This window comes from Lonchura striata, chromosome 1, assembly GCF_046129695.1.
Source record: "Lonchura striata isolate bLonStr1 chromosome 1, bLonStr1.mat, whole genome shotgun sequence".
In the NCBI taxonomy this organism is placed as follows: domain Eukaryota; kingdom Metazoa; phylum Chordata; class Aves; order Passeriformes; family Estrildidae; genus Lonchura; species Lonchura striata.
The window spans coordinates 19,061,784-19,086,480 of NC_134603.1; the positions used below are offsets into that span (position 1 = coordinate 19,061,784).

A 24,697-nucleotide genomic window follows, 5' to 3' on the forward strand; every position below is an offset into this window, starting at 1 on the left:
GTACTGATACTGGTCAGCTGTTATAAAGCATTCAGCAGCAGGAGATTCACCATTCCCATCATTCAGATAAAAGCTATTGATTGTAAGAGCTCTTCTTACTGTGCAGTGTAAAACATGGCATTTAATTTAGCTCAAATACATCTTAGTGGATATTTAGTAAGAGTATCAAACACTATTTGCTACTACTTTGGCAATCTTTTTAGGTGGGTTCAACAGTCCACCCATATTTAAAAAGGAGAAGCTTTATTAGTCCCTCTCCCTTCTTGAACACTTGTACAGAAGCCACGGAGGGAGGTGTAAGAGGTTTCTCGTTCAGAGGAACGAGCGTCTCCCGTGGGCATCGCGCAGCAAACACGGCTGCCCGAGGGTGGAGGGGGGTTTCAGGTTCCCAGCAGGCCTGTGCTGGGAAGGTATTGCTGCTAAGTGACCGTGCCAGGCAGGATCAGAGCTGAGTCTTTCATGTCATGCTAAACCCAGACCTCATTAACCTCATGACTCTTGATCTCTCAATTATGTCCAAATCTCCACTCACTGAAGAATTTGGGACAATTCTGGCTCCAACACTAATTTATTTATTTCCACAAATGGTCTATTTACATTGGCTTGGAGGTCAGCATCTTTTTTTAAAGACAGTCAAACATAGAAGAGATTATCTATGTTTTTGATGCCTTAATGGTCTAATAATAAAGATGTGGGACAGATAGTGTTGTAGAAGGAAATTTAACCTGGGAATTCATTTGCCATACAAAATTTCAGCAAGAAAACGAAAAGTTATGTGCTTGAAGTGACACTTGAGATTTATTGCAGTCATTCAATTATATGAACTAGTCCTTCATAAGCAATGAAAATCTTTCAGAAAGCGGCTGAAATATAGAAAAGACCTAAGCCATAGAAAGATATCAAACAGGAACACAGACAATACCAGTGTGCAAACAGAGGGAGGTGATAGCTCTGCGTTTACACAGAAGTCACCCACACTAGTCATTAGCAGCAGAACATTTCTGTCTGATCCAGTGGGAAGGCTCTGGATCAATGTTGGTATCTTAATCCTGTTACTATTTCTTCTGCAACCCTTGGTGTCATGTTCAAAGTTAAAACAGTCACAAGGACCGTTGCGTCTTGTTCTGTCCTAGACTCATGCAGGATGTAAAACATTAAACACAAAGTCAATGTGAATTTGGCAGAGAAGTTTTCTGGCTATTGCTTCAGAGCTTCATGTGCTTCTTACAAATTCTCTCAAGAGAAGCTACTGCATTCATTTTCATTTACAGATGTACATGAGCAACCTTGGCTTTATTTTGATGAAAGATTTTGCCCAGAGAGGTTGTGGAGTCTCCCTGACTGGAAATATTCAAGAACCTTCTGGATGCAATCCTGTGCGATGTACTCCAGGATGACCCTGCTTGAGCAGGGATGTTGGACCAGGTGACCCACTGTGGTTCCTTCCAAACTGACACATTTTTTTATTCTGTGATTCCAATTCTGTGATTAAAGTCCTTCTAGAGTTAGGCATGCATATAAATGTTCTATGGCAAATGCTCAGGGTTATTCATGACAGTAAAGACAGACAAGTTTTTGTTAGAATGGTGTGGGTAGGAGTTAATTCACATTAACCTACAAAGATATTTCTAAAACTAACTCATGATACATTGATGTTTCTCTGATTTTCAGTATCACTGAGGTACTTTTAAAACTGCTGCAGTTGTTAGTCTCGAAGACATTAAAGTTAGCAGTTGCCAAATGAGCAGGAGGAACTCTTTCCTAAAATTTATATAGTAAGATGTATCTTGTGTTCCACAGGGAAAATCCATCCAACACTCAAAAAAACACTGATCATGTATTCAGATTCATTTGGGTGATTACACAGTGACTGATTACCTTTGTGTTAGTATGTGATATGTGTATTCATCACTGCCATCATTTAACTCTGCACTCTAGCCTGAGCAGCCAGGAACCTTGAATTCCATTCCATGCCCTTCATCATCTGGTTTGTCCACACTTGTGCATATCTTCCAATCCCAATAACAAGAGCTTTTCTATAGCTGAATTAAAATAGTTTTTTCTTCATTTGATGGACCACCAGCCTTCATGGATCAGATGAAAATCACTTATCTTGCCAGTGCACTCACTAGTATCATTGCAAGTCCCTGTGTAATAAGCCTTAATCAGCAGATGTTAGAATCTGATTCTTTCAGATTTCCCTATATTTCAACTGCTTTATGTACTAAAACATTAAATATGCTTAAAGTAAGATATCCAGGGTGGTTTTCATGTTGGAAAAAAAAAAATTAAGAGAACTACAGTGCTTTGATCTGTGTCTAATACTGCAACTTCTAAAAAGTACTGTTCCATAGATGGACTATAGTCTCTAATCTGTGTTTAGTAAATGTCAAGGAACCATCCTGATCTAGATGTAGCTGCACAAATATGGAAGATGGAATGGTTCAGTACAGTGATTTACAGAAGAATAGATAAAGGTAGGTAAAATTATGCTCAGTCATAGAAATCAAATCTTCCCTTAGGCATTCGTCTGCACTGTTAACCTACTTTATTAACTACCAAGGATTATTCCTATAACTATTCCAGGATCACAAATTCTCACTAATAAACAACATAGGAAGATCTTCCTCCCTTTGACCTCTGCAGCTGGCCAGTCGTCTCTGGGTATCTGACTCTTCCCATGACACTCTTTAAAACATTAATTGCCTGGCACCCTGGACTCTGCTCTGGGTGCTCGGGGCAGGCAGTGTCCTGCAGCAGGGCTCAGCCTCCAGGCCTCTGCATGGATCCAGTCTCACTGGCACAGCGCAGGAATTGTGAGCACACCAGCGGGAGGAGCTGCCCAGGGAGTCCAAGCACAGTGCACTCCATAGGGTCATGGTGCACTCCATGGAACACTGTGCACTCCATGGGAACACTGTGCACTGCAAGGGAAAACTATGCACTCCATGGCAGCACTGTACACTCCATGGGAACACTGTACACTCCATAGGGTCACTGTGCATTCCATTGGAACACCGTGCACTCCATGGGAACACTGTGCGCTCCATGGGAACACTGTACACTCCATGGAACACTGTACAATCCATGGCAGCACTGTGCACTCCATGGCAGCTCTGTGCACTCCATGGCAGCTCTGTGCACTCCATGGGAACACTGTACACTCCATAGGGGCACTGCACTCCATAGGGGCACTGTGCACTCCATGGGAACACCGTGCACTCCATGGGAACACCATACACTCCATGGCAGCACTGTGCACTCCATGGCAGCACTGTACACTTCATGGGAACACTGTACACTCCATGGGAACACCGTGCACTCCATGGAACACTGTACACTCCATGGCAGCACTGTACACTCCATGGGAACACTGTACACTCCATGGGAACACTGTGCACTCCATGGGAACACTGTACACTCCATAGGGGCACTGTGCACTCCATGGAACACTGTGCGCTCCATGGGAACACTGTGCACTCCATGGGAACACTGTGCACTCCATGGAACACTGTGCACTCCATGGCAGCACTGTGCACTCCATGGAACACTGTGCGCTCCATGGGAAGACTGTGCGCTCCATGGGAGTGGTGGATGGGCAGGAGCTGCCCAAGGGTTCATCACAGCAAGGTGTCCCCCATGGAATCTCAGGAAAAAGTACCCTGGGAGTACCTCATAACAAGTACCTCCTAAATGAGAATGAGAAATGTTCTTCCTACACCCAATGCTTTTAATTGCACTTTTATTGTACACGTAGCAGATATACTTCCTGAGAAAGATTCTTCCTAAGCTGAAAATTGTGTGGAATACTGTATCCCTGGGGCTTGAGTAAACTGCATCTTTTTTATTATTCAACTCTCAAAATAAGGAGAGACCTTAAAGAAGTACATAGCCCTACTCACTACTTTTTCTCATACCAGCTTTTCCCTGTGGATTCCACTCGCTGAAATGTTTCTCATATGATTCCCATGGGTTTCAAAGGTATGATGAGAAGATTTTATCTTTATTATATCTTTCCTACCATTCAAATCCTCCCAATAATTTTCTCCTTCTTTCCTAAGTAAACTTGGAAATTTATAAATCACTATCTGAAGAGAAATACTCAGAGGAAAATAAAGGCCAATATTGATACACTGCACTAATTTCAACAACAACAAAAATTATTGGCAATTATATGGCTAAGAAAAGCTCAAAAATAGATTACTTTCAACTGATTTTTAAAATTCTGATACTGTTATTATATTGGGAAACCTGTTAAGCCCTCAGGGACAGATCCATCGACCTCTGACACAAACCTTAGCTGGTTCCACAGCGAAAAAAGAAAAATGCTATTGACCCAAAATTACTATATCCAGTCAAGTGATGTGAGTACCATAGTACTCTTCAAATGTAAGCATGTGTTTCTCTTTTATTTTAAGAAAAGAGCTAGAAAATCTGAGAAAGCACTCTGTGATAATACTGATTTTGTTAGTGTTCACTGAAATTCTAAGCCTACAAATCTCCTGGGATATACAAGACTGGATTAATTCAGCAGTGACTAGTGATACAGGAAAAGAGCTAGGAAGGTCCAGGTCTCCAGTCCAGTGAGAGCTACAATCAGTTTACTTGCCCGAGAAGTAAAACACTTCAAGCTGACTAGTCACATATTTTCAAATATCAAAAAACAGCCTTGAAAATTCACCACCTCAAATTTTCTGTGCTGAAATGGTTGACACCATTGTGAGGAATATTGTCTTGGTTCAGTCAAGCAAAGGGGAGGAGGAAGTTGATTTTTCCCTCAAAATCACTGTTAGTACACTGATCTGTATTTTGTGTCACTAAATCATTCACTGGATTAACAGGCATAGCTGTCTGTGCTGAAGCATGAGGTGGCCACACAATTAAAAGATCAAGTTGCTGACAAAAATGAGTAGATACTTGTCACTGCCTCCCAGAGTAGTTCATTCCAGTTTGGGTGCTGCTACTAGAGATTAAATATCTTTGTATCCAAGAGGTATGCACAGCTTGCTCCCATACTGCAAATCAAATAATGGGCAGTTTTAAATAATGACCTCAAATTCCCACTCCTTTACTCTCACCTTCTTTCTGCAAAGTATTTTACCCCATAATCATGGCCTGTTAATTACTGTGACCTCATGTGAGAAGTAAGGCAGATGTCTGAAGCATAGTTTTAAAATGAGGTAGGTGTGAAATTTAATCTAATGTGGTTTAGAAGTTTCTGATGAAAACTAGGCCCATCATTCAGTCTCTCAGCTCTTCATTGCCGGCTTCCTTGGCAGCTGAAGCTTAGTCATGAGCCAAGGGAACGTCCTTATGGCACTGTAAATATCACATGGTCTTCCAGCAATTCCCATCGCTCACTTCTTGACACCTAAAGTCACCGGGGCTCGGGCAGGCAGCTCCAGGAGCGGCGCTCCTCTCGCAGGCTGGGCACCGACTTCCACCCAAAGCCGGGGTCTGCCCGTGCTAACAACAACTCAGCTGCCGCTGCGAGAGCAGCTGGGGCCGGGTGAAAACCAATAAATAAGGTGTGTCCTGCCTGTGGCAGCGGAATGTGATGGCAGGGAACATGGCAGGGCCAAGGGCCCCCGCGAGAATTCATCTGCGTCACCCAAAGGTCAAGGATCAGCCACAGGTTACAGCTTCAGCACGCTGCTGTCACCTCTAGAATGAGATCCCCCACACTGCACGAAAATCCACAACAAATTAGTCTAGGGTTTCTGCTTTTTACCAGAGATACCTCCAAATCTGAGCCGTAACATCAATTGTTTCAAACAATCCTCCGTGTCAGGATCTTTCAGGATATGGAATAACAAAAGAGCTGAGCATGGTTTTGACTGATGCATTGAAAAGATGCTAATTGCTTTAGCCAATTAGTGGATTAAAACAGAAATGCAGTATTTACCTAATTCAAAGTATTTCCTTCAGTGATTATAAAAATATCTTCACAATAAAATTCCAAAATTATACTGATGCTTGTTTCATGAGTTCTGAGACTGGTTCTGAATTACACTTTAAAGCAAATAATGAAGTATTGCATTAATATTGTATTCAGACTTATTTTTTCTGTTTTTTTTTCTTTTCTTGTATAGAGTTTTTGCATTCAAATATATTTTCTAAAATTTGCAATCTGTTTTTCACTCCATTCTCAAAAGATAATTTCAGAAAATAAGATTTAAATTTTTTTAAGTTGCAATACTTCTAATGTAAAGACAACAATTAGTTAACTCTAATCAAATGTAAATTTTCAATAATCCTTCCAAAAATCCATGGTAGGTTCACTATACACATGGAAGGCACAACTGTTTATGTTTTATAGTTTTTATTGGCAGATTTTAATATGCTAATAAATATAGTAGACTATAAAGATAATACAGAAGAACCAAGCAATGCACATGCAGTGATAACTGGAAGTAAATGCACTTGAAACAGACTAGTGATAAAGCAAACATTTATAAAGTGGTTAATTCAGGTCTGATTTGTACTGCTCTAATTAACTGGACACTGACCCTGATTTTTTTTTTTAAATTGTGAAAATTCTATTTTCTTCTCACATTTGCCACTTTGAAATCTGAGAAACACCCATTAGCAGAAACATGCAGCTTATATTATACCAAAAAATAAAAGTCACAATGCATGGGAGCACTGCCTTGTTAATACCTGGAGGACACAGATTTGATTATGCCTCTTATCTCTCGTTTGTAACATATTTTGACTATATGGAACTGTGGTTTTATTTATTTTTTTACCTGTGATTTCTTTTTTGTAGATGTGTAAAATACATTTATCATCTCTCACATTTCATCCAGGTGTCTGATTTCGAGTTCTCCTGTTCTGGTATGCCTCCCATCCGTCTTGTATTGCAAAGTTATGTGAAGACTTTCAATTCCTCATATCCAGTGCTCTTCTCAGATTTCAATAGCAGCAAAAAGGCCATATTCTCAAAGCCATAAGACTATTTCTAGGTAAAGTTTAAACTAAGATACGTCAGCAAGTTGGAACCACAAAATTTTCTTATCAGAAAAGCATAACCATTCACTGCAAATAGATATGATCAATACAAACTCGAATAGCAACATATTTGTGAATTTATTTCAAAGACTATCTTGTTTAAATGATCTTCAGAAAGTTCTCCATAATGCAAGTAGAACTAAATGCCTTATGCAAATTATTTCCTGCAAGTGTTTGCTTACACTTTTAAACAGAATTGTTTCATTACTGCCGGTTACTTGTTTCTGTTCTTCTACTATAGATATTCAAATAAGAGATGTATTTATGCTCAAAGGTAAAATAAGACCAAAAGCATGCGGTCTTACCTCTTCTTTCCTTTCCTGTATACATTTTATTAAACTTGAATGGATTTCTTACAAGCTTCTGACTCCAAAAAATAAAAGCTGTGGGCATTATTTGCAAAAGTAGGAAAAGGGTGCCAAAGTGCTTTAAGGCTCCACATCCCAGTCTTAGTTTTCATCTTCTGAAATGTGAAGACAACTTTACAAGACAGCTAAGAATTTTGTCACTTGAGTAGCAGGTAGGATCTTGAAGACACATGGATTCATGTAAACCCACCCTGAATTGGGTTTGTCAGCCCTAAGAGCCAGGTCTCTCTACCAGACTGCAGCAAAAAATTATGCTGAAATCTCATCCTCAGCCAGTTGAGAATCTGCAGGGCTGTTTTCTATTACTTGAGTAGCTTGCATTTAAATCTGTCTCACCTGGAGGGAGAGGAGCTTTGGGGCTGCACTCTGCAAATCACTGCAGCTGCTGCTACTAGATAGTGCATCTTCCCATTACCCTTCCACATCTAAGAGTCTGCTGCCGCGCTCCCGCCCCAGACATACAAATAACACAACTCCACAGTCTGTCAGCCTTGGTTCTCACCAGGGTTTTCTTCAGGGTTTGTTGGATTTATTTTCCTCACAGAGCAGTGCTGCCATGATAGGTCATGGATAAGCCCTCTCATATATTGAATCGTGATGACACATAATCAAATGCAGACTCAAAATTCCATGTAATTATTACACAGGGATAATTTCTCAGTACAACACAATTTCGGTTAAACAAAAAAGGCTGTGGCCAGATATAGGGTGCACCTATAAGAAGATACACCAAAGAATAACTTCCTTCAGTTTATGGCTGGACATGACCCAGTCCAAAGGCTCAGGAACATCCAATTCTTGGAGCTCAGACACCTGGATTGTCCACTGAATGAGACACAGTTGCTCACTGCTGTTATTAGAAGGAATTTGTTTGATGTGAACTCTAAAAATAAGGAAATCCCAAACTAATTCCTTTTACAGATTTCCTGTGATAACTGGCAACGTATGTACTTTAACTGTGTCACGGTGAAAAGAATTCCTGAGATTCCTGATAATGGCAGCTGGTTATACTTAGGAAAAAACACATCTTGTTTTCATTATTCACCACTAACTCTGGGGAGGAAGACAGCATCTTTCATACACTTACAATTGGTTCAAAATTAAATTCCTTTGAATCAAAAACATTGAATAACTTGTGCCAGTGTCTGACAAGGTAAAGTAATGTATGAAGGATACAGTTCTACCTTTAAAATTAATCATCCTTAAACAAATCAAAAATAATTTGATGGCATACTGGTCTCCCAGATACTGTTAGTCTTCTACAGCAAAGACAAAATTAAAGGATTTTTAAACAGTTTTTTTATAACCATACAGGGAAAAATCCATCTGGGGGGAAAACAAAACCAAACCATCACACAGCAAAAACATCCCAACTTTTATCTCTGACACTGACAGCTGTCCTCCACAACTTTGGATTCAGGAAGTGTGAAATTCAGCGATCCGCAAGCAGCAACAAGTTCTTAGGGACACGTGCAGACTTGTCTAAAGGTGTCAAAGAAATTAAATCCCAGAAATGTAGGCAGCCAGGGTCAAGGAAAAATAAGTTTATAATGTCAGTTTGTGTCAAGCTTGCTCTTTAAAGTTAATACTTTCTCCAATTACCTTTTCTCTTATAGATCTTCTGCTAGAAATGGTCCCTCCACTCTGGCCTCAAGGATAGTTGCTGAACTTGTGAAAGCCTGTGACAGTCACCCTCACACAGCCTTGCTAAACATTTAGAGTGCATTTTGTGACCTTGTGATGTGTGGAAGACACACAGAAAATGTGTTTTGGTCCAGCCTGCCTGAAACACACCTAAAACTGCAATAAAACATTTGCAAAGTAAACAACACACAAAGTATGAATATCACTGGATGATTTGGACATAATTTATACATATAATTAACTTCTTGCTGGCAGCACAACCATATATAATGAGACAACATTCAACACATTCAAGGCATCATCATTGTACACCCTAAAATTAAATTACAAATATAGTTATCCTCAGAATAATTATATCAAAGTTTCACTGGCACTTTGGACATGTCTGTGATGACACTTCAGCTTAATATAGTGACCAATTTAAACTAAACATTTGTTTAACATATTGTTGTGCAATATGGATTTAATAGCAGTTTAGATCTGTAATCTTGGTGCTTTTCTGTAACCTTTCATTGTCATTTACCTAAACTATCTAAGCATTAAGTCTGTAGGACTGACCAATATACCAAGGTCAAGTCTGTAAGAAAAAAACAGAAGTCTCTTTATTAACAACTTCTTTGAAATGTGCTGTAATTTTTAAACATTCCTCAGGAACGCAATTATTTTTCAGTGCCATGAGTTTCAATACAACTTCTTGCAATTATTGTATAAGAGCAAAAGTGTTCAAGAACCTTAAGAGTATTTGCAGTAATAAACTGAGAAAAGGTCTTTGATTGCAAAATACAGCCAATTAACCAGTGGCATAGATTGCCTAGACAGTGGGGAGTATCTACTGCTGGTAGTGTACTGGAGGTGGAGCTGACCTTGCCCTTTAACAGGGATTTCTATTGCCCATACGCTTCAGGATGCCCTTCCACAGTCCCTTGTATCACTGCAGTCCTTCCTTGGCCTGACCCCTTATCTGTATTTAGCTTTCAGCTCATTCTTAAAGCCTCAGCCACCCTTACACTCCAGAAACCTCACGGAATGGCAAAATGAACTGGTGTAATACTCCTGTTCTGCATGTGCATGATTTTCTTTCACTTGCCTCTTCCTTGTATTTTAGGGAGCACACACCCCCCTGTGTGCGTGCATGGGCATGTGCAAATTCTAAGCACAAGGAGGTCCAACTCCTGATTAGCCTTAAAATGACCAAAATAAATGTTTGGTGACACATGTTCCTTAATCAACTTATATGGGTGCATCTCACAATGTCATCTCACAGCTATGACGCAGTGGGCAATAGCTGAGACTGTACAGTACATAGAGGTGACACATTTTTTTCTAAAATAAAAGCATGAGTAAATATCTAATAGCAACGCAAAATTACATTATGTCATCAGTTTTGAAGAGGAAATTACTCTACAGATTAATGAGGAATTCTGCATAGAAGTCAAAGGTGTGATGTAGACTTATAGCATTAATCAAGAGCTAAATATGATCTGACCTACTTCAAACAGCCCAGCCTTTAACAGAGAGAAGATAAAAAAGGGCAGAGTATGAGTGTCCATATTTATCTCTGATGTAACACCAACAAAGCCAACAGAATTCCTTGAAGTTCTGAGTGCCTCAGAGCACCACATGGCAAGTGCCACGGGTCATCCTGTAATCTGCAAGGTATGATGGATTGAAAAAGCAATGACATTTTCCGTTCCTATTTAGGAAACATTATACTAAGAAATAAGATATCACAGGACTTATATCTCAGAAAAATGCTTATTACCATGCCACAATGGATGCATCAATTCACTAAACAATTTTACAAGTTCGAATATGAACTCACTCTAGGAAGTCCTTTGGAATGAACAAATCACAAGGTTTCCTAGAAAACCTGATATATATTTTTAGATTGTACACAGTAAATATAATTATGCTGTATATATCTCTATTGAAAAGCAGTAAGAAATTAAATAGGTTATATTTTATTTTCTCAAAACCCTAAAACTTGGAGATCATTCATCCATCTGATCAAGTCAGATTTACTATACTGATCCCCAGACATAGTGATTCCCTCTTCCTTAGTGCTGACACCAAACATGATAGTGCTCCCAGGCCCCCCCTGAAGGTATGTTCTAAAGAGAGAGGCATTAATAGATAATGATTGGGAAGAGAACTCATAAATACCTTTTAAAAATTAACAAACTTCGATTTCCTTGGACACATGAGCAATAAGAAAAAAATCACCCAGTATCTTTTTAGGGAATACCTCTAAAAATTTCTCAGTCACAACTTGCTTCTGGCTTCACACACCATGACAAGGGCCACTATTTTCTTGTGATGATGAGGAGTGTCCATTCTGGCCAAAGTTCCTAGCCACTGACAAGCCCTTCACATTTAGCATTTTCAGTCACTCTGATCAGGATCTCTAACCCACGTGCTGCATTTCCAAAAGAACAAGACCCTTGCCAGCAAACTGGGAATTCAGCAGCCCCAGGGAGGGAGAACTAAAGGAGCTGCTACTTTCCCACTATTTCCAGAACAGGTCTGTGTCACACTGTTTACATCATGCATAATTCATCTGCTGTGATGAAATGTAACCCTGCATTTTAAAAAAAGACTTCTGCAACAGTGAGGATACTCTATCTCTGTGAGAAGCATGTCACATATTTTCCATGGGCATCAACTGCTCCAGCTTCTATTTAAATCTGTGTGGCCCTCTTCAGAGGGCATTATTCACTCCAGGAAGCCCATTCAGAAGGTGCTGAGCAGAAGAAGGGGAGAATCCAGGATGGCAGCAGACAGCAGCATGGCTCCTGACGAAAAGCCGAGACCTGCTCCTGTGAGAAGGGCTGTCCACAAGATCCGAATGGCCAGCCAGGTCTTCAGCTTGGCACGAGGCTGGCAGCAGTGGGCATCTGACCACCACGTAAAGCAAGAGCAAGAGCCCTCCGGGTGGGTCCCCACTGCTGAAAGCTCATCAGCTCAGCCTGTACAAGAAAGTTCCTTTGAAAAATGGCAAATTCCATCTGTCAAGAGGGACCAAGAAAAAGATGATGAAAAATCCTTAGCAAAGGAATCAGTGACAATAAGAGATGCTGAGAAAAAATCAATGGAATCAGATGAAGACCTCAAAATGTTCAGCATTAAAAGCAAAGAGGTGACCAAAACAGTCGTCAGCAAAGCCTACGAACGAGGGGGCGATGTCAGCCTCCTCAGTGAAAGATACGAGAACAACAACAGCAGCTCCGAGATGACCAAACTCAAAGAAGAATCAAATGCTATCGACAAAATTCTTAGTAACAAATTACCTTCAACTATAAGGAGGAAGTGTTCGAATGTGGTATCAGAGCTGACCAAGGGTTGGGAGAAGATGGAAGACGAGGACAAAGATGGGCCCAAGGGAGAGCTGCTGCTGAAGTGTCGTGATGACAGCCTGGATGCCCAGGACAGTGGCTATGGGGAAGCAGAGGACAAGCTCGAGCAGGAAGACAGTGACCGGGAGGTGACAGCTGTGAGGATTAAACGGCCTGTCCCATCTCTGTAAGTAAAGCATTTCCCTTACATCAACACAAATGGCAGAGGGGTTCAGCTTTCTGGGGAGCAGATAGGAAGTGATCAAAGATGAATTATTATTGATTTAGAAGACATTAATCCATCAGGAGATCTTTCACTTATCACTCCGTGCTTAAGTAGTTACTCAACAACATTTGACTATGTACCTAATACAAAAAGTCAGGAAGTCATATTTGGGAGATGTTAATTATATTTAATTTGCACACTGAATTTACTGGTTCATCAAAATAACTACTTCTTAATACTTAGTCCATATTTCAAAAGCACACCTTTTACCTCATCAAGAGCCTTTAGCTAGTCATTTATTTCAGAAAATGTTGTCTAAATCAATATATTTGACAAGTAATATTTTCAAATACTTATTCATTATTTTCTTAGTATAAATTGTAAATATCCTCAGGAGCAATTTGAAGAGAATGTCACAAATTAATGTTGCAGGAATTACTTCCACATATTTCTAAGCAAAATTTGAGTTCAGTGCTTCTCTTCTCTATTCATGGAAACGTTCCATGAATTTGGAATTCATCAATTCAAAGAAAGGAAAAATACACAATATCTTGGACCCCAAGTTCATACTGTAACATATCTCAATTGCATTTTCAGAAGTTAAAAACTGGATCAGCACCGATGATGACAAACTGATGAAAATGCCAAAACAGGCATTGTGATTCCTGTGCAGACAGGCAAGCAGGCTGTATCATGGTCACTGTTTTGGTTTTACACCTCACTACTGATGAGCATTATGTGACCATTAGACTGTGACTAACACAGTTATGCACTTCAATCATAGAGAACCTTTTAAGCACAGCTATCTGAACACACACCCCCAGAGCTATTTTAACTATTCAAATGGAATTAGAACGATGCTTTGCTGTACAGCTGAGCAGTCAGCTTCTCAAAGAAGAAAATGGGTAACAGTCCAAGTGAAAAAAGCTCCCCAGTAACCTAGGGCTTTAAAGTTTGTGGTACCTGCTTTTGGCAAGGACTGTGTCCACCATCCTTTCACAGAATTTATGACCTCAAACCAAAGATTCCAAATATACAGTGGAAAAAGGATACATTTGCAGCACTTATCTGTAAACAACTTCAATTAAAACAAATTTTCTCAATTTCAAATGTTATAGTAGAAACAGACCAACTATCTAGTTTCCATTAAACTTTTCTTATATTTTCCGCGTATGTCTAATTTTAGTGCTGCTACCATGAAAAAAGATTGATTAGCCATATTTACTGTGATCCAAATTATTGAAATAACACTCTCTATGTTACTTACAGCTCTTTCTTCCACTGGAATAGAACAGAGAACTAATTTCCTGCACTTACAGTGCTGCTATCAGGACTGAACTTTTTAAACTATTCATTTTCTAAAATTTATTTTACAACCTCAGAATACAGTTTCAGCCTGCTATCCTTATGAACCTTTCAATGTGGTTTAATCTTCTTCAAAAAGGCCAAAACTACACAGCTGTTAAAGCATATCTCCTATTTTCCTCTCCACATTCCAGGAAAATAGCATCCATACATAAGGTTGCTTCCTTAGTAGAAGGCTTGTTGACGCCTACTGGCGTAAGAGACACTCTTCTGCTCATGCTTAGAAGCAAAAAGGATGCAACAAAAGGGATATGAAACTCAAACATTAACATGGGATTCATATCTTTCCCCTAGAGACAGAAACAGGGCAAATATGCAACATGGACATTATTTGCCTAGAAGGTCAGAATACATTTAGAATGATCATTCTGGTTAATAGGTTAACTTAGTTGATTGTTGCATGTAAAGCACTTCTTAGACTGGGTAGAATTTCAAAACCTTCACTTTGGGTGCACAATCCCTTGTGTAGGTGCAGTAGAAACATGAAGAAATGCTTCACTTTTTAAACATGTTATTAAGCTAAACAATGGCAAAAATAGCACTTCAGCAACTAGAAATGATTAAATTACAAGCTGCATTAAAAAAGTAAGGTTTTTTTTCAAGCCTGTATGAGGTGTGATAAAAGCAAAATAGGTAAGATAGTTTTCCCAACCATTGAGATGATGTGGATGAGGAAGGCAATAATAATATTCTGCTAGAAAGGAAAGATAGTTTCAGTAGAAAAAGGAGGGAATACATTCTAGACCGTTAAATTAAAATAAGTAACAAAGACTGCACAGCCTCCTGCTGTCTCAGTCTCCCTCTTCTCTCCCCTCAACCTGGGGAACCAAAGCTCTAGGACTTTCTCAATGGTCATAGTCCCTGGAGAGAAGGGGAAGCAGCTGGCTGTGGCTGAGTAATAAATCCTCCATGATGATATCTACTCATAAACTCCAATGAGACTGATGCCATCACTTCTTCAAGGCAATTTTGATTCACTTGGGATTTTTCCCCCCTGCTTTAACTGATAGCTTCCACATGAAGAGCGAGTGAAGCAATCTGAGCTTCAGCTGGAGTTCAGTCTGTTTCTGTGTCTTTTCTTTGGGTTTCTGTGACTTTTGAGATAGCCATAGGCTTCAGGAGACAAATTCCTTTGCACAGCCAAACCCTGTGCCCACAGTTCCTCTGGGCAATGAAGGCACAATTCAGATGAAGGGACAAAGGATCACAGCTCTCCCTTTCTCTGTATGACAATAGCTTATATAGAGGAGCATTTGGTTTATTGTTGGGAAACCAAATTGTCTAGATTTACTCCACTAGTATATTTTAATGCTTTCCTGCCAACACCTACCTGTTAATCATTTACACAGCTACAGACATGCTGCCCTCTCTCAGGATGCTCTGTAGTTGCATCACAGAAGAAAGGTGCACTTGGCAACTCAGTATGCTCAATTCTTCTGATGATTTTTCACAAAATTGATAGGGAAGAGTATTTTGGAGCTTTTTAAACACAGTTTCTCAATACAGCTAAGCCAATTTTAGGGCAACTCCAGAGCCAACAAAGTAGTGCAGATCTCCTAGTTCTTTTTCTATCCCTGGCACTAGGTGTTTGCAGTTCTTACCCTAGCACAGCCCTGCCCAACACTGGCATCTTTCTGATGCACCGATCTGAACTAGGGACATCTCTGTGACCCCTATTCTCTATTTCAACCAGCTTAGTAGAAAACAAAGGAATGATCAAACAGCAGGGGAACAGAAATTTCTGCAACTTTACAGCCCTGTGTACTGTTTGCTAAGTGCATTTTGATTTTCTGGTGTTAATATTCAGCTGACATGATTGGGAAGTTTTCAGAGCAACCTTTTAGGCAGTAAAAATATTAGAAAACAAATTACTTTGGCACAGCCCCAGCACAGCACAGTCCCAGCTGAGTTCAGTACATATACATGGACAGCACAAAGACTAGCTCAAACTATCTATAGCTTCCCCACAAGATGTGAGACTAGCCACAAGAGGATAGAGTCTGCCTGGAGTCATCCGGAACTATTACACCTATAAAAAAAAGAAAAAAAAAATCTCTGAATGTCTTTCCTTATCCTTTGTCCTTGATACTTTCAGGCTTCTACCCTTCCCATGGGAATGTGAATTTTGGGCTTCAATATTTGTTCAGAGCTATACTCCAAATACAGAAGCACAGACAGAGCTACTGCACTCAATTAGCTCTTTGTTGTTGCTGTAATCATTAACATCTATTAAAGAGGACAGATTTTTCTAGGCACTACCCTCTAGTTTTCAGTCAGGTCATACACCTACAGCAATCAGCACCCCTCATCTCAGGCTTGGCCAAGCAGGCAGGTATGGGGAACTAACTGCGACTGACCAAAGGTAACAGAAAGTGCAGGTGATCAGCAACGTACTGTTTTTTTCCCTTACAGAATTAAGTCATTCTGGGACAAAGTTTGTCTAAACAGGCTCAGATCAGGGCTGGAAGGTGGTAGCGTAGACAGGATAAAGCTGTGATCATGGAACTTGCCTTTGTGTGCAAACTGAATGTGGATGAACAGTCCCTAGAGAACTAATGTAGAAGTGGCGAACTCGTGCCACCTGGTGGATTCCAGCTCATCCCAAAACCACAGAGCCCAGTTAGAGCAGAGGATACCAACAGCAGAAGTGTGTCAGGAAAGGAGGTGATGCAAAGCTCAGGTGTGTCCGTGTCTTTCAGCGCCAGCCGGCTGAGCGAGGAGGCGCGCAGCAACGCGCGCAGGAAATGCAGCGCCGTGCACAGCCTCAAGGACAGGTGGCAGGAATGGGCCGACCAGCACATCATAACGCAGAAGCTGAACCCCTTCAGCGAGGAGTTTGACCACGAGCTGGCCATGTCCACGCGCCTGCACAAAGGAGACGAAGGATACGGCCACCCAAAGGAAGGAACCAAAACTGCCGAGAGAGCCAAGAGAGCTGAGGCCCACATCCACCGGGAGATCAGGGACATGTGCTTCATCATTGAATCCATGGCCAAGCCACGGCCCGACGGCAAGATCCAAGTCACTTTTGGGGAACTCTTCGACAGATACGTTCGTATTTCAGATAAGGTTGTTGGGATTCTGATGAGAGCCAGGAAACACGGGTTGGTGGACTTTGAAGGAGAAATGTTATGGCAAGGAAGAGATGATAATGTCATAATTACTTTATTAAAATAAGCTAGGCTATAACCAGAACAACTTTTGGAAAACTTTTCTCCTCTTCTCCCTTGCTATTAGCATTTGCACATTTTGAATATAAGATTCCCCTGTTCACCACATAGAAAAGAGTATTTTTTGAAATATTTTATAACTAGTGCATAAACCAAACATCCAAATGGACTTCATTTTATACCAGAAGTGCTTTCAAAATAATTAAGTTAATTACTACATAAAAAAATAAGGAGAAAAAGCTATATGGAATATAAGCAACTGATGATAAAAGCCCATAGCAATATAAATAGCTACAGGAATATGAAACATGCCAGATCAGAAGCTGAATGACAAAATAAACCCAGACAAAGTTTTTGATCTGAGAAATGGTCTTGTGCATGCACTTTCTAATTAATTAACTACAATTTTATTTTAATAGAGAATTTTAATAGAGACTCAAGGATACTATAATTGTTTTCTTTACAAACACAGTATGTAACTATTACTGCAGTATTCTCTTGTTGACACAACTTTCTCTTACATATCACATAAAAATTCTTTTTGTAAAAGGGATTTTATATATTTATTGTGTTTATATAACTATTTTTTTTAGATTGTTTCATATTTAAACTTATGGAGGCTGGAATGTAATGAATAAAAATGTTTTGATTAGATAGCTACCTAAAAAATATCTTCTATGTAACATTGTGTAATTTCTTATCTGATTATCTATGCTGATACTGTTCTTATAAATACAGAAAAAAAATAATATGTGACATATAAAAGCTAGCCAGGTACTTGTTCTTTTGTATACGGCAAAAAAGTGACTAACATCATCATCTGCCATTGAAATGTACCTCTGTGAAAAAAGAGAGAAACGGCATTCATAACTTTGAGGAAAATGTTGCTCCACATCACATAGAAATACTTATTTTACAGGATTTGCCATTCCAATGTCACTAAATTAATGTCCAGGTGATGCTGAAGAGCACTAAGCGCTAATGAACTAATACTTTTAGGACTTAAAATTATATTGTTCAGAAATATGAGATCTCTGTAAGGTCTCTGCTACTTACTGGATAAGAGCGATCCGTTTTTCTACTACTGTAAAAGTAGCTGTCCTGGTAAAATGTGTGTGCTTCATATGAAAAGCATTTGTTTCAGAGCAGATGCCTGGGCAAGTAAAGAAAAAGAAGTGTTTTTCCCCCCCCCTTAATATTCTTTCAAACTGAAAGAGCAAATATCTTCTTACAGAAGTAGAGGTGTATTAACATCTTGTCTCTGATGAAACAAATATTGCTGTCTTATTATGAGTACAGACACTCCAGTCTGAAGCTTTAATGTACAAATAAACCAAGTATTTTATAAATTAATGATACAAGAACTGACTACTACATCTACTACTCTAAAGCTATGTAAATCATTAATATTTTAGGCATAGTTATGTGACTCTACAGAAGTAAAAATTGTAAGGTGGAATCAGTGGAACTTATTTAATATTTTCTTGAGATCTCTTACACTACTCAACATACAAAATGCATATTTTACATGTCATAATTTTTACCTGCATATTCTTAACTTATTTTTGACATCTTATATAATGACCATTCTCCCACACACTAGAAAACATATGTGAGCATACTTAGTGAAGTAAAATATCAGTAAGTTGCTTCAAAATATAAGTACACATATATTCTCCTTTTCATAGGCTGTTAAAATATTTCCTGTGAAGGTTTCTCTGTCCAAAGCACCAGAAAAAGATTTCAGAGTACATGGCAACAGACCCTATATAAAACCCCTGTATGAAGAATACACACTAAAGGCATGTAAGTGTTAAGTGAATTACATGTTTCTGCTCATGAGAATTCTCATCTTACCACAGGAAAATACAGCAGCTGTAACGATGTAATAACTAATGTATCACCAAACTCACCAACTGGTAGCTCACTGCAGGTAGCTTAAGCCTCCTACTCAAGTCATCCCAGTATTAAAATCTATGCAAAATTAACCAACCCCCCAACTTTTTCCTATACTTCCCTTGAAACTATTTTATTTCCAATTGGATGAAAAACCCACATGACATAACTAGTGTTTTTGCTCATACTACTCCACACTATTTAGCTTTAAGTAGGCAGTACCATGCAAAGCCTTCTAATTTCTGAAAATAATTTACCATTTTTGTCAAAAACAAATATTAAATACTGATATAAATTATGGTGTATGGAAGCATTTAATGTAGGTTATATCCTTTATAGCATTTCTTACATGAAGTAAGAAATTACTTAATGCCTGAATTACCCACCGTACCTCTCCTATGTTGTGCAATATTACTGCGAAATGAGTAAAACCTCTGCCAAATTTAAATATTCTAAGCAGAGATATGATAAAGGTCCAAACCTGCTTGATTAAAGCAGTCTCTGTAGATTTTTAGGACCTGCTTTCATAGTTCTGACTTGCTTTGAAAATAAAACCCTTAATCTTTGATACAATAAGCAATTCCCAGCTACTCTCATGGTAGCTTATAGTCGCACATTATTTTCTTAAATACTGTATTCACTCCCAAAATGTTTTACTTGAAACAGAGTAAAAGTCCTGCACTCTGCTGTATGAAGCTAGTGTTGTTTTTGCACATCCTTGATAGTGAAAAAATTCCATCTTCTTCTGTAGGAACTTACATATATATATTTCACATTCTAATACAGCTATCAAGTTTAATTGGCAGCATGGAACTTGTATCAGAAGAAATAAATTTGACTTTTACACCTTTGTATTTTTCCAAGTCTCGCCACAGTTGCTGCAGTGGCTTGAAGTGAGTGGAAGATTCATTGGACATGTACCCCACCCAGTGGAAATCAGCTCCCTCCTCCAAAGCAATAATTCCTTCCTTACAAATGTTCTGTAATAATTCCTTCTGTACAAATGTACAATCAAGATTCAGTAATATAGTTCATTTTTAAAACAGGGGAAGGCTATTGAAATAAAACAAGCTGTAGTGAAGAGCACACTGTTAATGATGAAATGTTCAGTCATCACAGAACAGAACTGGCCGGCCCTCCTCCCACAGCCATGTCACAGCTGCTATGTACACATCACACTGCCCCAACTCCTCAACTAAAGACAATGCTGACACCTCAGCATTCAACAGCACCTGTACTACTAGCAGTGTAATTATCACAAGAGAAAACAAACTACAATTACAAAGTTTGTAAGGTAAGCAGGACAGCAGAAAGCAGAGTTGGCACTGGCATTTCTGCAGTGAGACAGGCAGCAGGACTGGCTTGCACATACTACACCAAGTGTACGCCAGTCCCTCAGCTGGACAATCCCTCTCTCTGCTCCAGAAGCATAGTGTAGTTCTCTATCATTGCAGTAGCACCTACTCTTTAAGAGGAGAAACAGGAGTTTTGTCCCCTTAATTAAGCTCCAAACTGCAATGACAACAGTAAAATACCCTGATGACATCTGTTCTTTTATGAAGGGAGAACATATCAGTGTTTAAGATTCAAATACTGAATGAAGAATACAAGATTTTTTTAATTGAAGTTGAAGGAATAGTCAATGTTCTTATTAATCTTCCAAGAGCAAATTTTATGCGGACATTTTATTTTCTGTACAACAAAAATAACTAATGCACTATAAACAGGTGAGCAGGAAGATGCAAGCACAAGCCGTATGTCATAAATTATGACCTTTTTGCAGATTACACAAAATCAGGCACTAACAGACAGGATTTAGAGCCAAAAGATGGTACATTAAGAATCCCACATTTGGATCCCAGGTACCCAAATAAAACCCCAAATTATTCAGTGAATCCATATAAGAACTGCATGCTGAGACACAGTCTGCTGGGAGCCAACTCTGGATAATGGGTCTCACAAGCCTTCAGCACATGCCAAACCCCAATGCTTTACAATCACAGAAACAAGCCATTCCAGGAAAGATGGAAAGGAATTCTACTGCAGAAAAAGTATAATGAACTAAAGACAGAAGGGACATCAAGGCTTTTATGCCTGTCATACAGAAATGAACAACACCTCTAATAAAATTAATGGTCTTGCCTAAACAGACATGCACCACTTTCTACATCTCCCTTAGACAGTCAGTTGCTTCACCAAGCATTACCACAGTCACTTATGCTTTAAATCAAATGTCCTTCTATTTCTTAACTAATTTAGAATTTTACAAGGATGATTGCTAATGTACTGCTTACACTAGTAAGCATTGATTTCTGCTTTTTTGCTTCCTATTTGCTTTTCGAAGATTGGTCCAATACTTGGCAACATTCAACTACTGAAGATTTTTGTGTGCTTTTATTTAATTATTGAAAGTATAATTATTTATAGAATTCTTCACACCACCCTCTATAAACCTAAAATACGCTTTATTTGCAATATGAGCTTAGGATAGAGACTATGCAGTTGAATTAATGGTTTTGTCAGTAAGGATGATCTGAGACTCTCCTTTTTCCATGTCCTTCTTCAAAATGGTTGCAGACAATGTATTTCACTCCCATTGCTTCCCATAGGGCTTCAAAAAGACCCAGAAATGCCAAAAAACATGAGAAAATGCATTCTGTACATTCAGTTGTTAAATGAACAGCAAAAAAACTGCATTTGTGCTTCTATATAAACATTCTAAATAAACACCAACTCAAGTTTATTTTTACATATATTTAGATTTATTTGCTATACATCACTGTGAGCTTATAGTACTTGAAATCCATTACAGGATTTTTTTTTTTTTTTGTTGTAATCATCAATTGTAACTCCACAAAGACAATAATACTGCTGTGGAAGACCAAAGGGGAGAAAAGCCATTTCAATTTATTTACAGTTCCTTATTTTGTAAACATTTACTCTACACATTGTACTAAGTTCTAATAAGAATAGAGATATACATAGAGACAGGAAACAAAGCCCTGTTTTTCTATTAATATTGAGCATTAGCATATTATAAATGAAATATCTGCCCTTTCTTTTTACCATAGCAGTAAGCTGTCTTTAAATAAGTTTTTTTTTTTAACTTTCCAGAAATGTAAATATTTTGAAATATACAACTACATCTACGTAAGCCAACCCATTTGGCTTTTATTCCATTTCTAGAATAATTTAAAGTGCTATAAGCAACCCGTCAATCAACACTTTTCTATAATAACAAAACTACTTTAAACATTAATTTACAAGATAATATACAATGTTTGTCTGAAATAGCTGAAATTTCAGCACAAAGTCAGTCACTGTCACACTTAACAGCAATTATTTTGTTTTTTTTTTTTTTTTCTTTTTTTTTGCAGAACATAGAATAAAAGCTTTGAAACAAACAGTTTTGTTGAGCTGTTATTGCCACAATGGCTTATCAAGTTTTCTACAAAAGTGGACAAGAGCTACTGGAACTGTATTCTAGCCTGTCATTTATTTGTTGAGGTCACATGACAGTAAGTTTGCATATTCCACAAGTCTACTGAATTACAATATTGTCTACCTATGATACATGATGTCATTTTAATCAGAGCTGGTGCTAATTGTAAATTTACAACATAGACCCACTCAAAAACATCACAAGTTTTTTTTTTTTCTTTGGACAGGAATAAGCTATATTCTTGGAGCTGATGTGCTACACGGCTACAACAGTATAACAGTATATATCTGACACTTTATGTTGAAGAAAGATGCATCTGTGTCTGTACTTTTAATGCCCTACTATAGCTACAAATTGTTCACTGAGTTTTTCTTGCTTTAGTCTTTTAATTTTTGGAACTATCATATTCTTACATTCACTTGCTATTTTGTAAGTCTTTGCCACTTAGCTCAATATTATCAGTATTTGTCCCAAACCTGCAGATCATTAACAGCATGTGCAAAACACTCTTTAAATACAATCAGCATGCAGCTACAACACATATTAACTGACTTTTTTCTACACATGAACAAGAAACAAGACAAGTGGCACTGTTGACTTTGGATCTCTTCTAACTTCACCACGTGTGTACTGGGATGTGTTAGGAAGGAATGCTCAGCTTCTCATCCATTTGTGGCACCACTTGAATAATCCATAATTGGTCTAGAAAAATCTCTGCAGTGCTGCTGCCAAATACCCACACGCAGCTTTCTTAGAGGCTCATAGAGGGCAACTTCATTCATAGACATAATTTGAATACAAAAATAATAAGCTATATTCAATGAAGCAGCCCCCTAGCAGGATTGCAGGAAAGGTGTGTGTGGGAAACCTGGGAGGCAACTGTAATATGGATAAGAAAATTTCACAGGCCACAAGGCTCAAAGTAACTAATGTTAATTTTTAGTCCACAAGATCAATATTTTGTAAAAGAGTCTATAGCTTAGAAAAAGTATGACAGTATATTACAGATGCAAGAGCATGAAAAAACATCTGCTATTTAAAAACAATAACTAATGGCCACACTGAAATATTAGGAAAAAAAACCAAAACAGGTAAGTAAAATACATTATATTGCTCCTAGGGATTTTTAAGCTGCACTGATTCCTGTCAGGTTTGGGACAATAACCTGTAGAAAGAGTGAAATACTTATTCAAAAGCCCATATTTCTATGTCTTGAATAGTGAAGTCTTCTCGCTTAGAAAGTGTGTGATTCCCAAATGTTTTACATGAATGACTTCTTCCATGGTAGAGATCACCATCAAGCCAAAGAGCAAACTCTCCTCTGCAAGACAATGCCAAAGACTGAGAGAATAAGCATTAAATACATCAATGTATTGTGCATTCAAAATTTAGAAATGAGAAGGAATTAAAGGATCAGTTTTTAACACAAGTACTTAATGGTTATTAATAAATTTATGCTAAAGGGATTTTTTTTACTATTTATTATTAATTTGCACATATCCCTTTTGCAGATATTCTGAAATAAGCTAACTATAATTCCTTGGTTTTCAGCCTCTTCCATTTTTATTAAAGAGATGACATAACAGCACTTTTATACCTGAAGAGAATGCTAGTAACAAATAAGGAAAACAGTCCAGAAGCATATGCACCCTGCATGGGCAGGAAAAAACCAGGACATGACACTGTATGATTTCTGGAGACCCTGGCATGTTTTGGGGTGGTTCAGTTTCAATTCAGGCCTCTTCTAGTTACATGTAATTTTCACATTTCCATTCTTCCACAATCATATCTTGTGTCCATTCTGAATACAGGAAGACACACATGCAAGTCAAGCATAACTTTGCAGGGCTGAAACTTTATGCCGCACTATGGGGAAGAAAAATCTCCTGTTTAAGTTTTGTCAGCATTGGAAGCTAAACACCAGACATGCTAAAGTTTCTTGGCTGGTAACTGTTGAGTCCTGATCTACCAAACTGAAGTAAATTCCAATTTTTCTTTTCAAAGGTGTCCAGACAAATATTTTTAACAGATTCTAACTGTGACTTACCCTCCTCCACCAAAAGCAAGCGAGTCCATGTCTCCTTTAATGAAGAACATGTTGTCTCCTGTCCATTTAAAAACCTAAGGAAAAAAAAAACCAACAAAACAGATTAGCAAGTAAAAATATCTGGGCTTTTCACTTTTGCAGAAGGGAAGCCAACTATCAGTAAAGACAGACTATGGGTGGGTAGAGGCCAGTTTAA

At 38.5% G+C, this 24,697-nt stretch overlaps 2 protein-coding genes across 16 annotated transcripts in view; one reads left to right on the forward strand and one right to left on the reverse strand.

The window, feature by feature from the left end:
- Window positions 1-11,711: 11,711 nt before the first annotated feature.
- ABRA (actin binding Rho activating protein) lies at window positions 11,712-17,885 on the forward strand. The gene is made up of 2 exons (XM_021546458.3): window positions 11,712-12,542; window positions 16,646-17,885. The coding sequence occupies exons 1-2, from the start codon at window positions 11,791-11,793 to the stop codon at window positions 17,121-17,123; spliced, it is 1,230 nt and encodes a 409-aa protein (XP_021402133.2). The 5' UTR covers window positions 11,712-11,790; the 3' UTR covers window positions 17,124-17,885.
- A 3,866-nt stretch (window positions 17,886-21,751) lies between these two features.
- OXR1 (oxidation resistance 1) overlaps window positions 21,752-24,697 on the reverse strand; it is a 259,555-nt gene continuing 256,609 nt past the window's right edge. For 14 of the 15 annotated variants that reach the window (XM_021546455.3, XM_021546451.3, XM_021546444.3 and 11 more), the window contains 2 exons: window positions 24,502-24,575; window positions 21,752-23,775 (listed from right to left, as the gene is read on the reverse strand). In XM_021546455.3, coding sequence (XP_021402130.2) covers window positions 23,640-23,775; window positions 24,502-24,575 — 210 coding nt within the window. In that variant the 3' untranslated portion in view covers window positions 21,752-23,639. Of the gene's footprint in view, window positions 23,796-24,501; window positions 24,576-24,697 lie in introns of all 15 variants that reach the window. The other variant, XM_021546445.3, reaches the window with a different exon arrangement.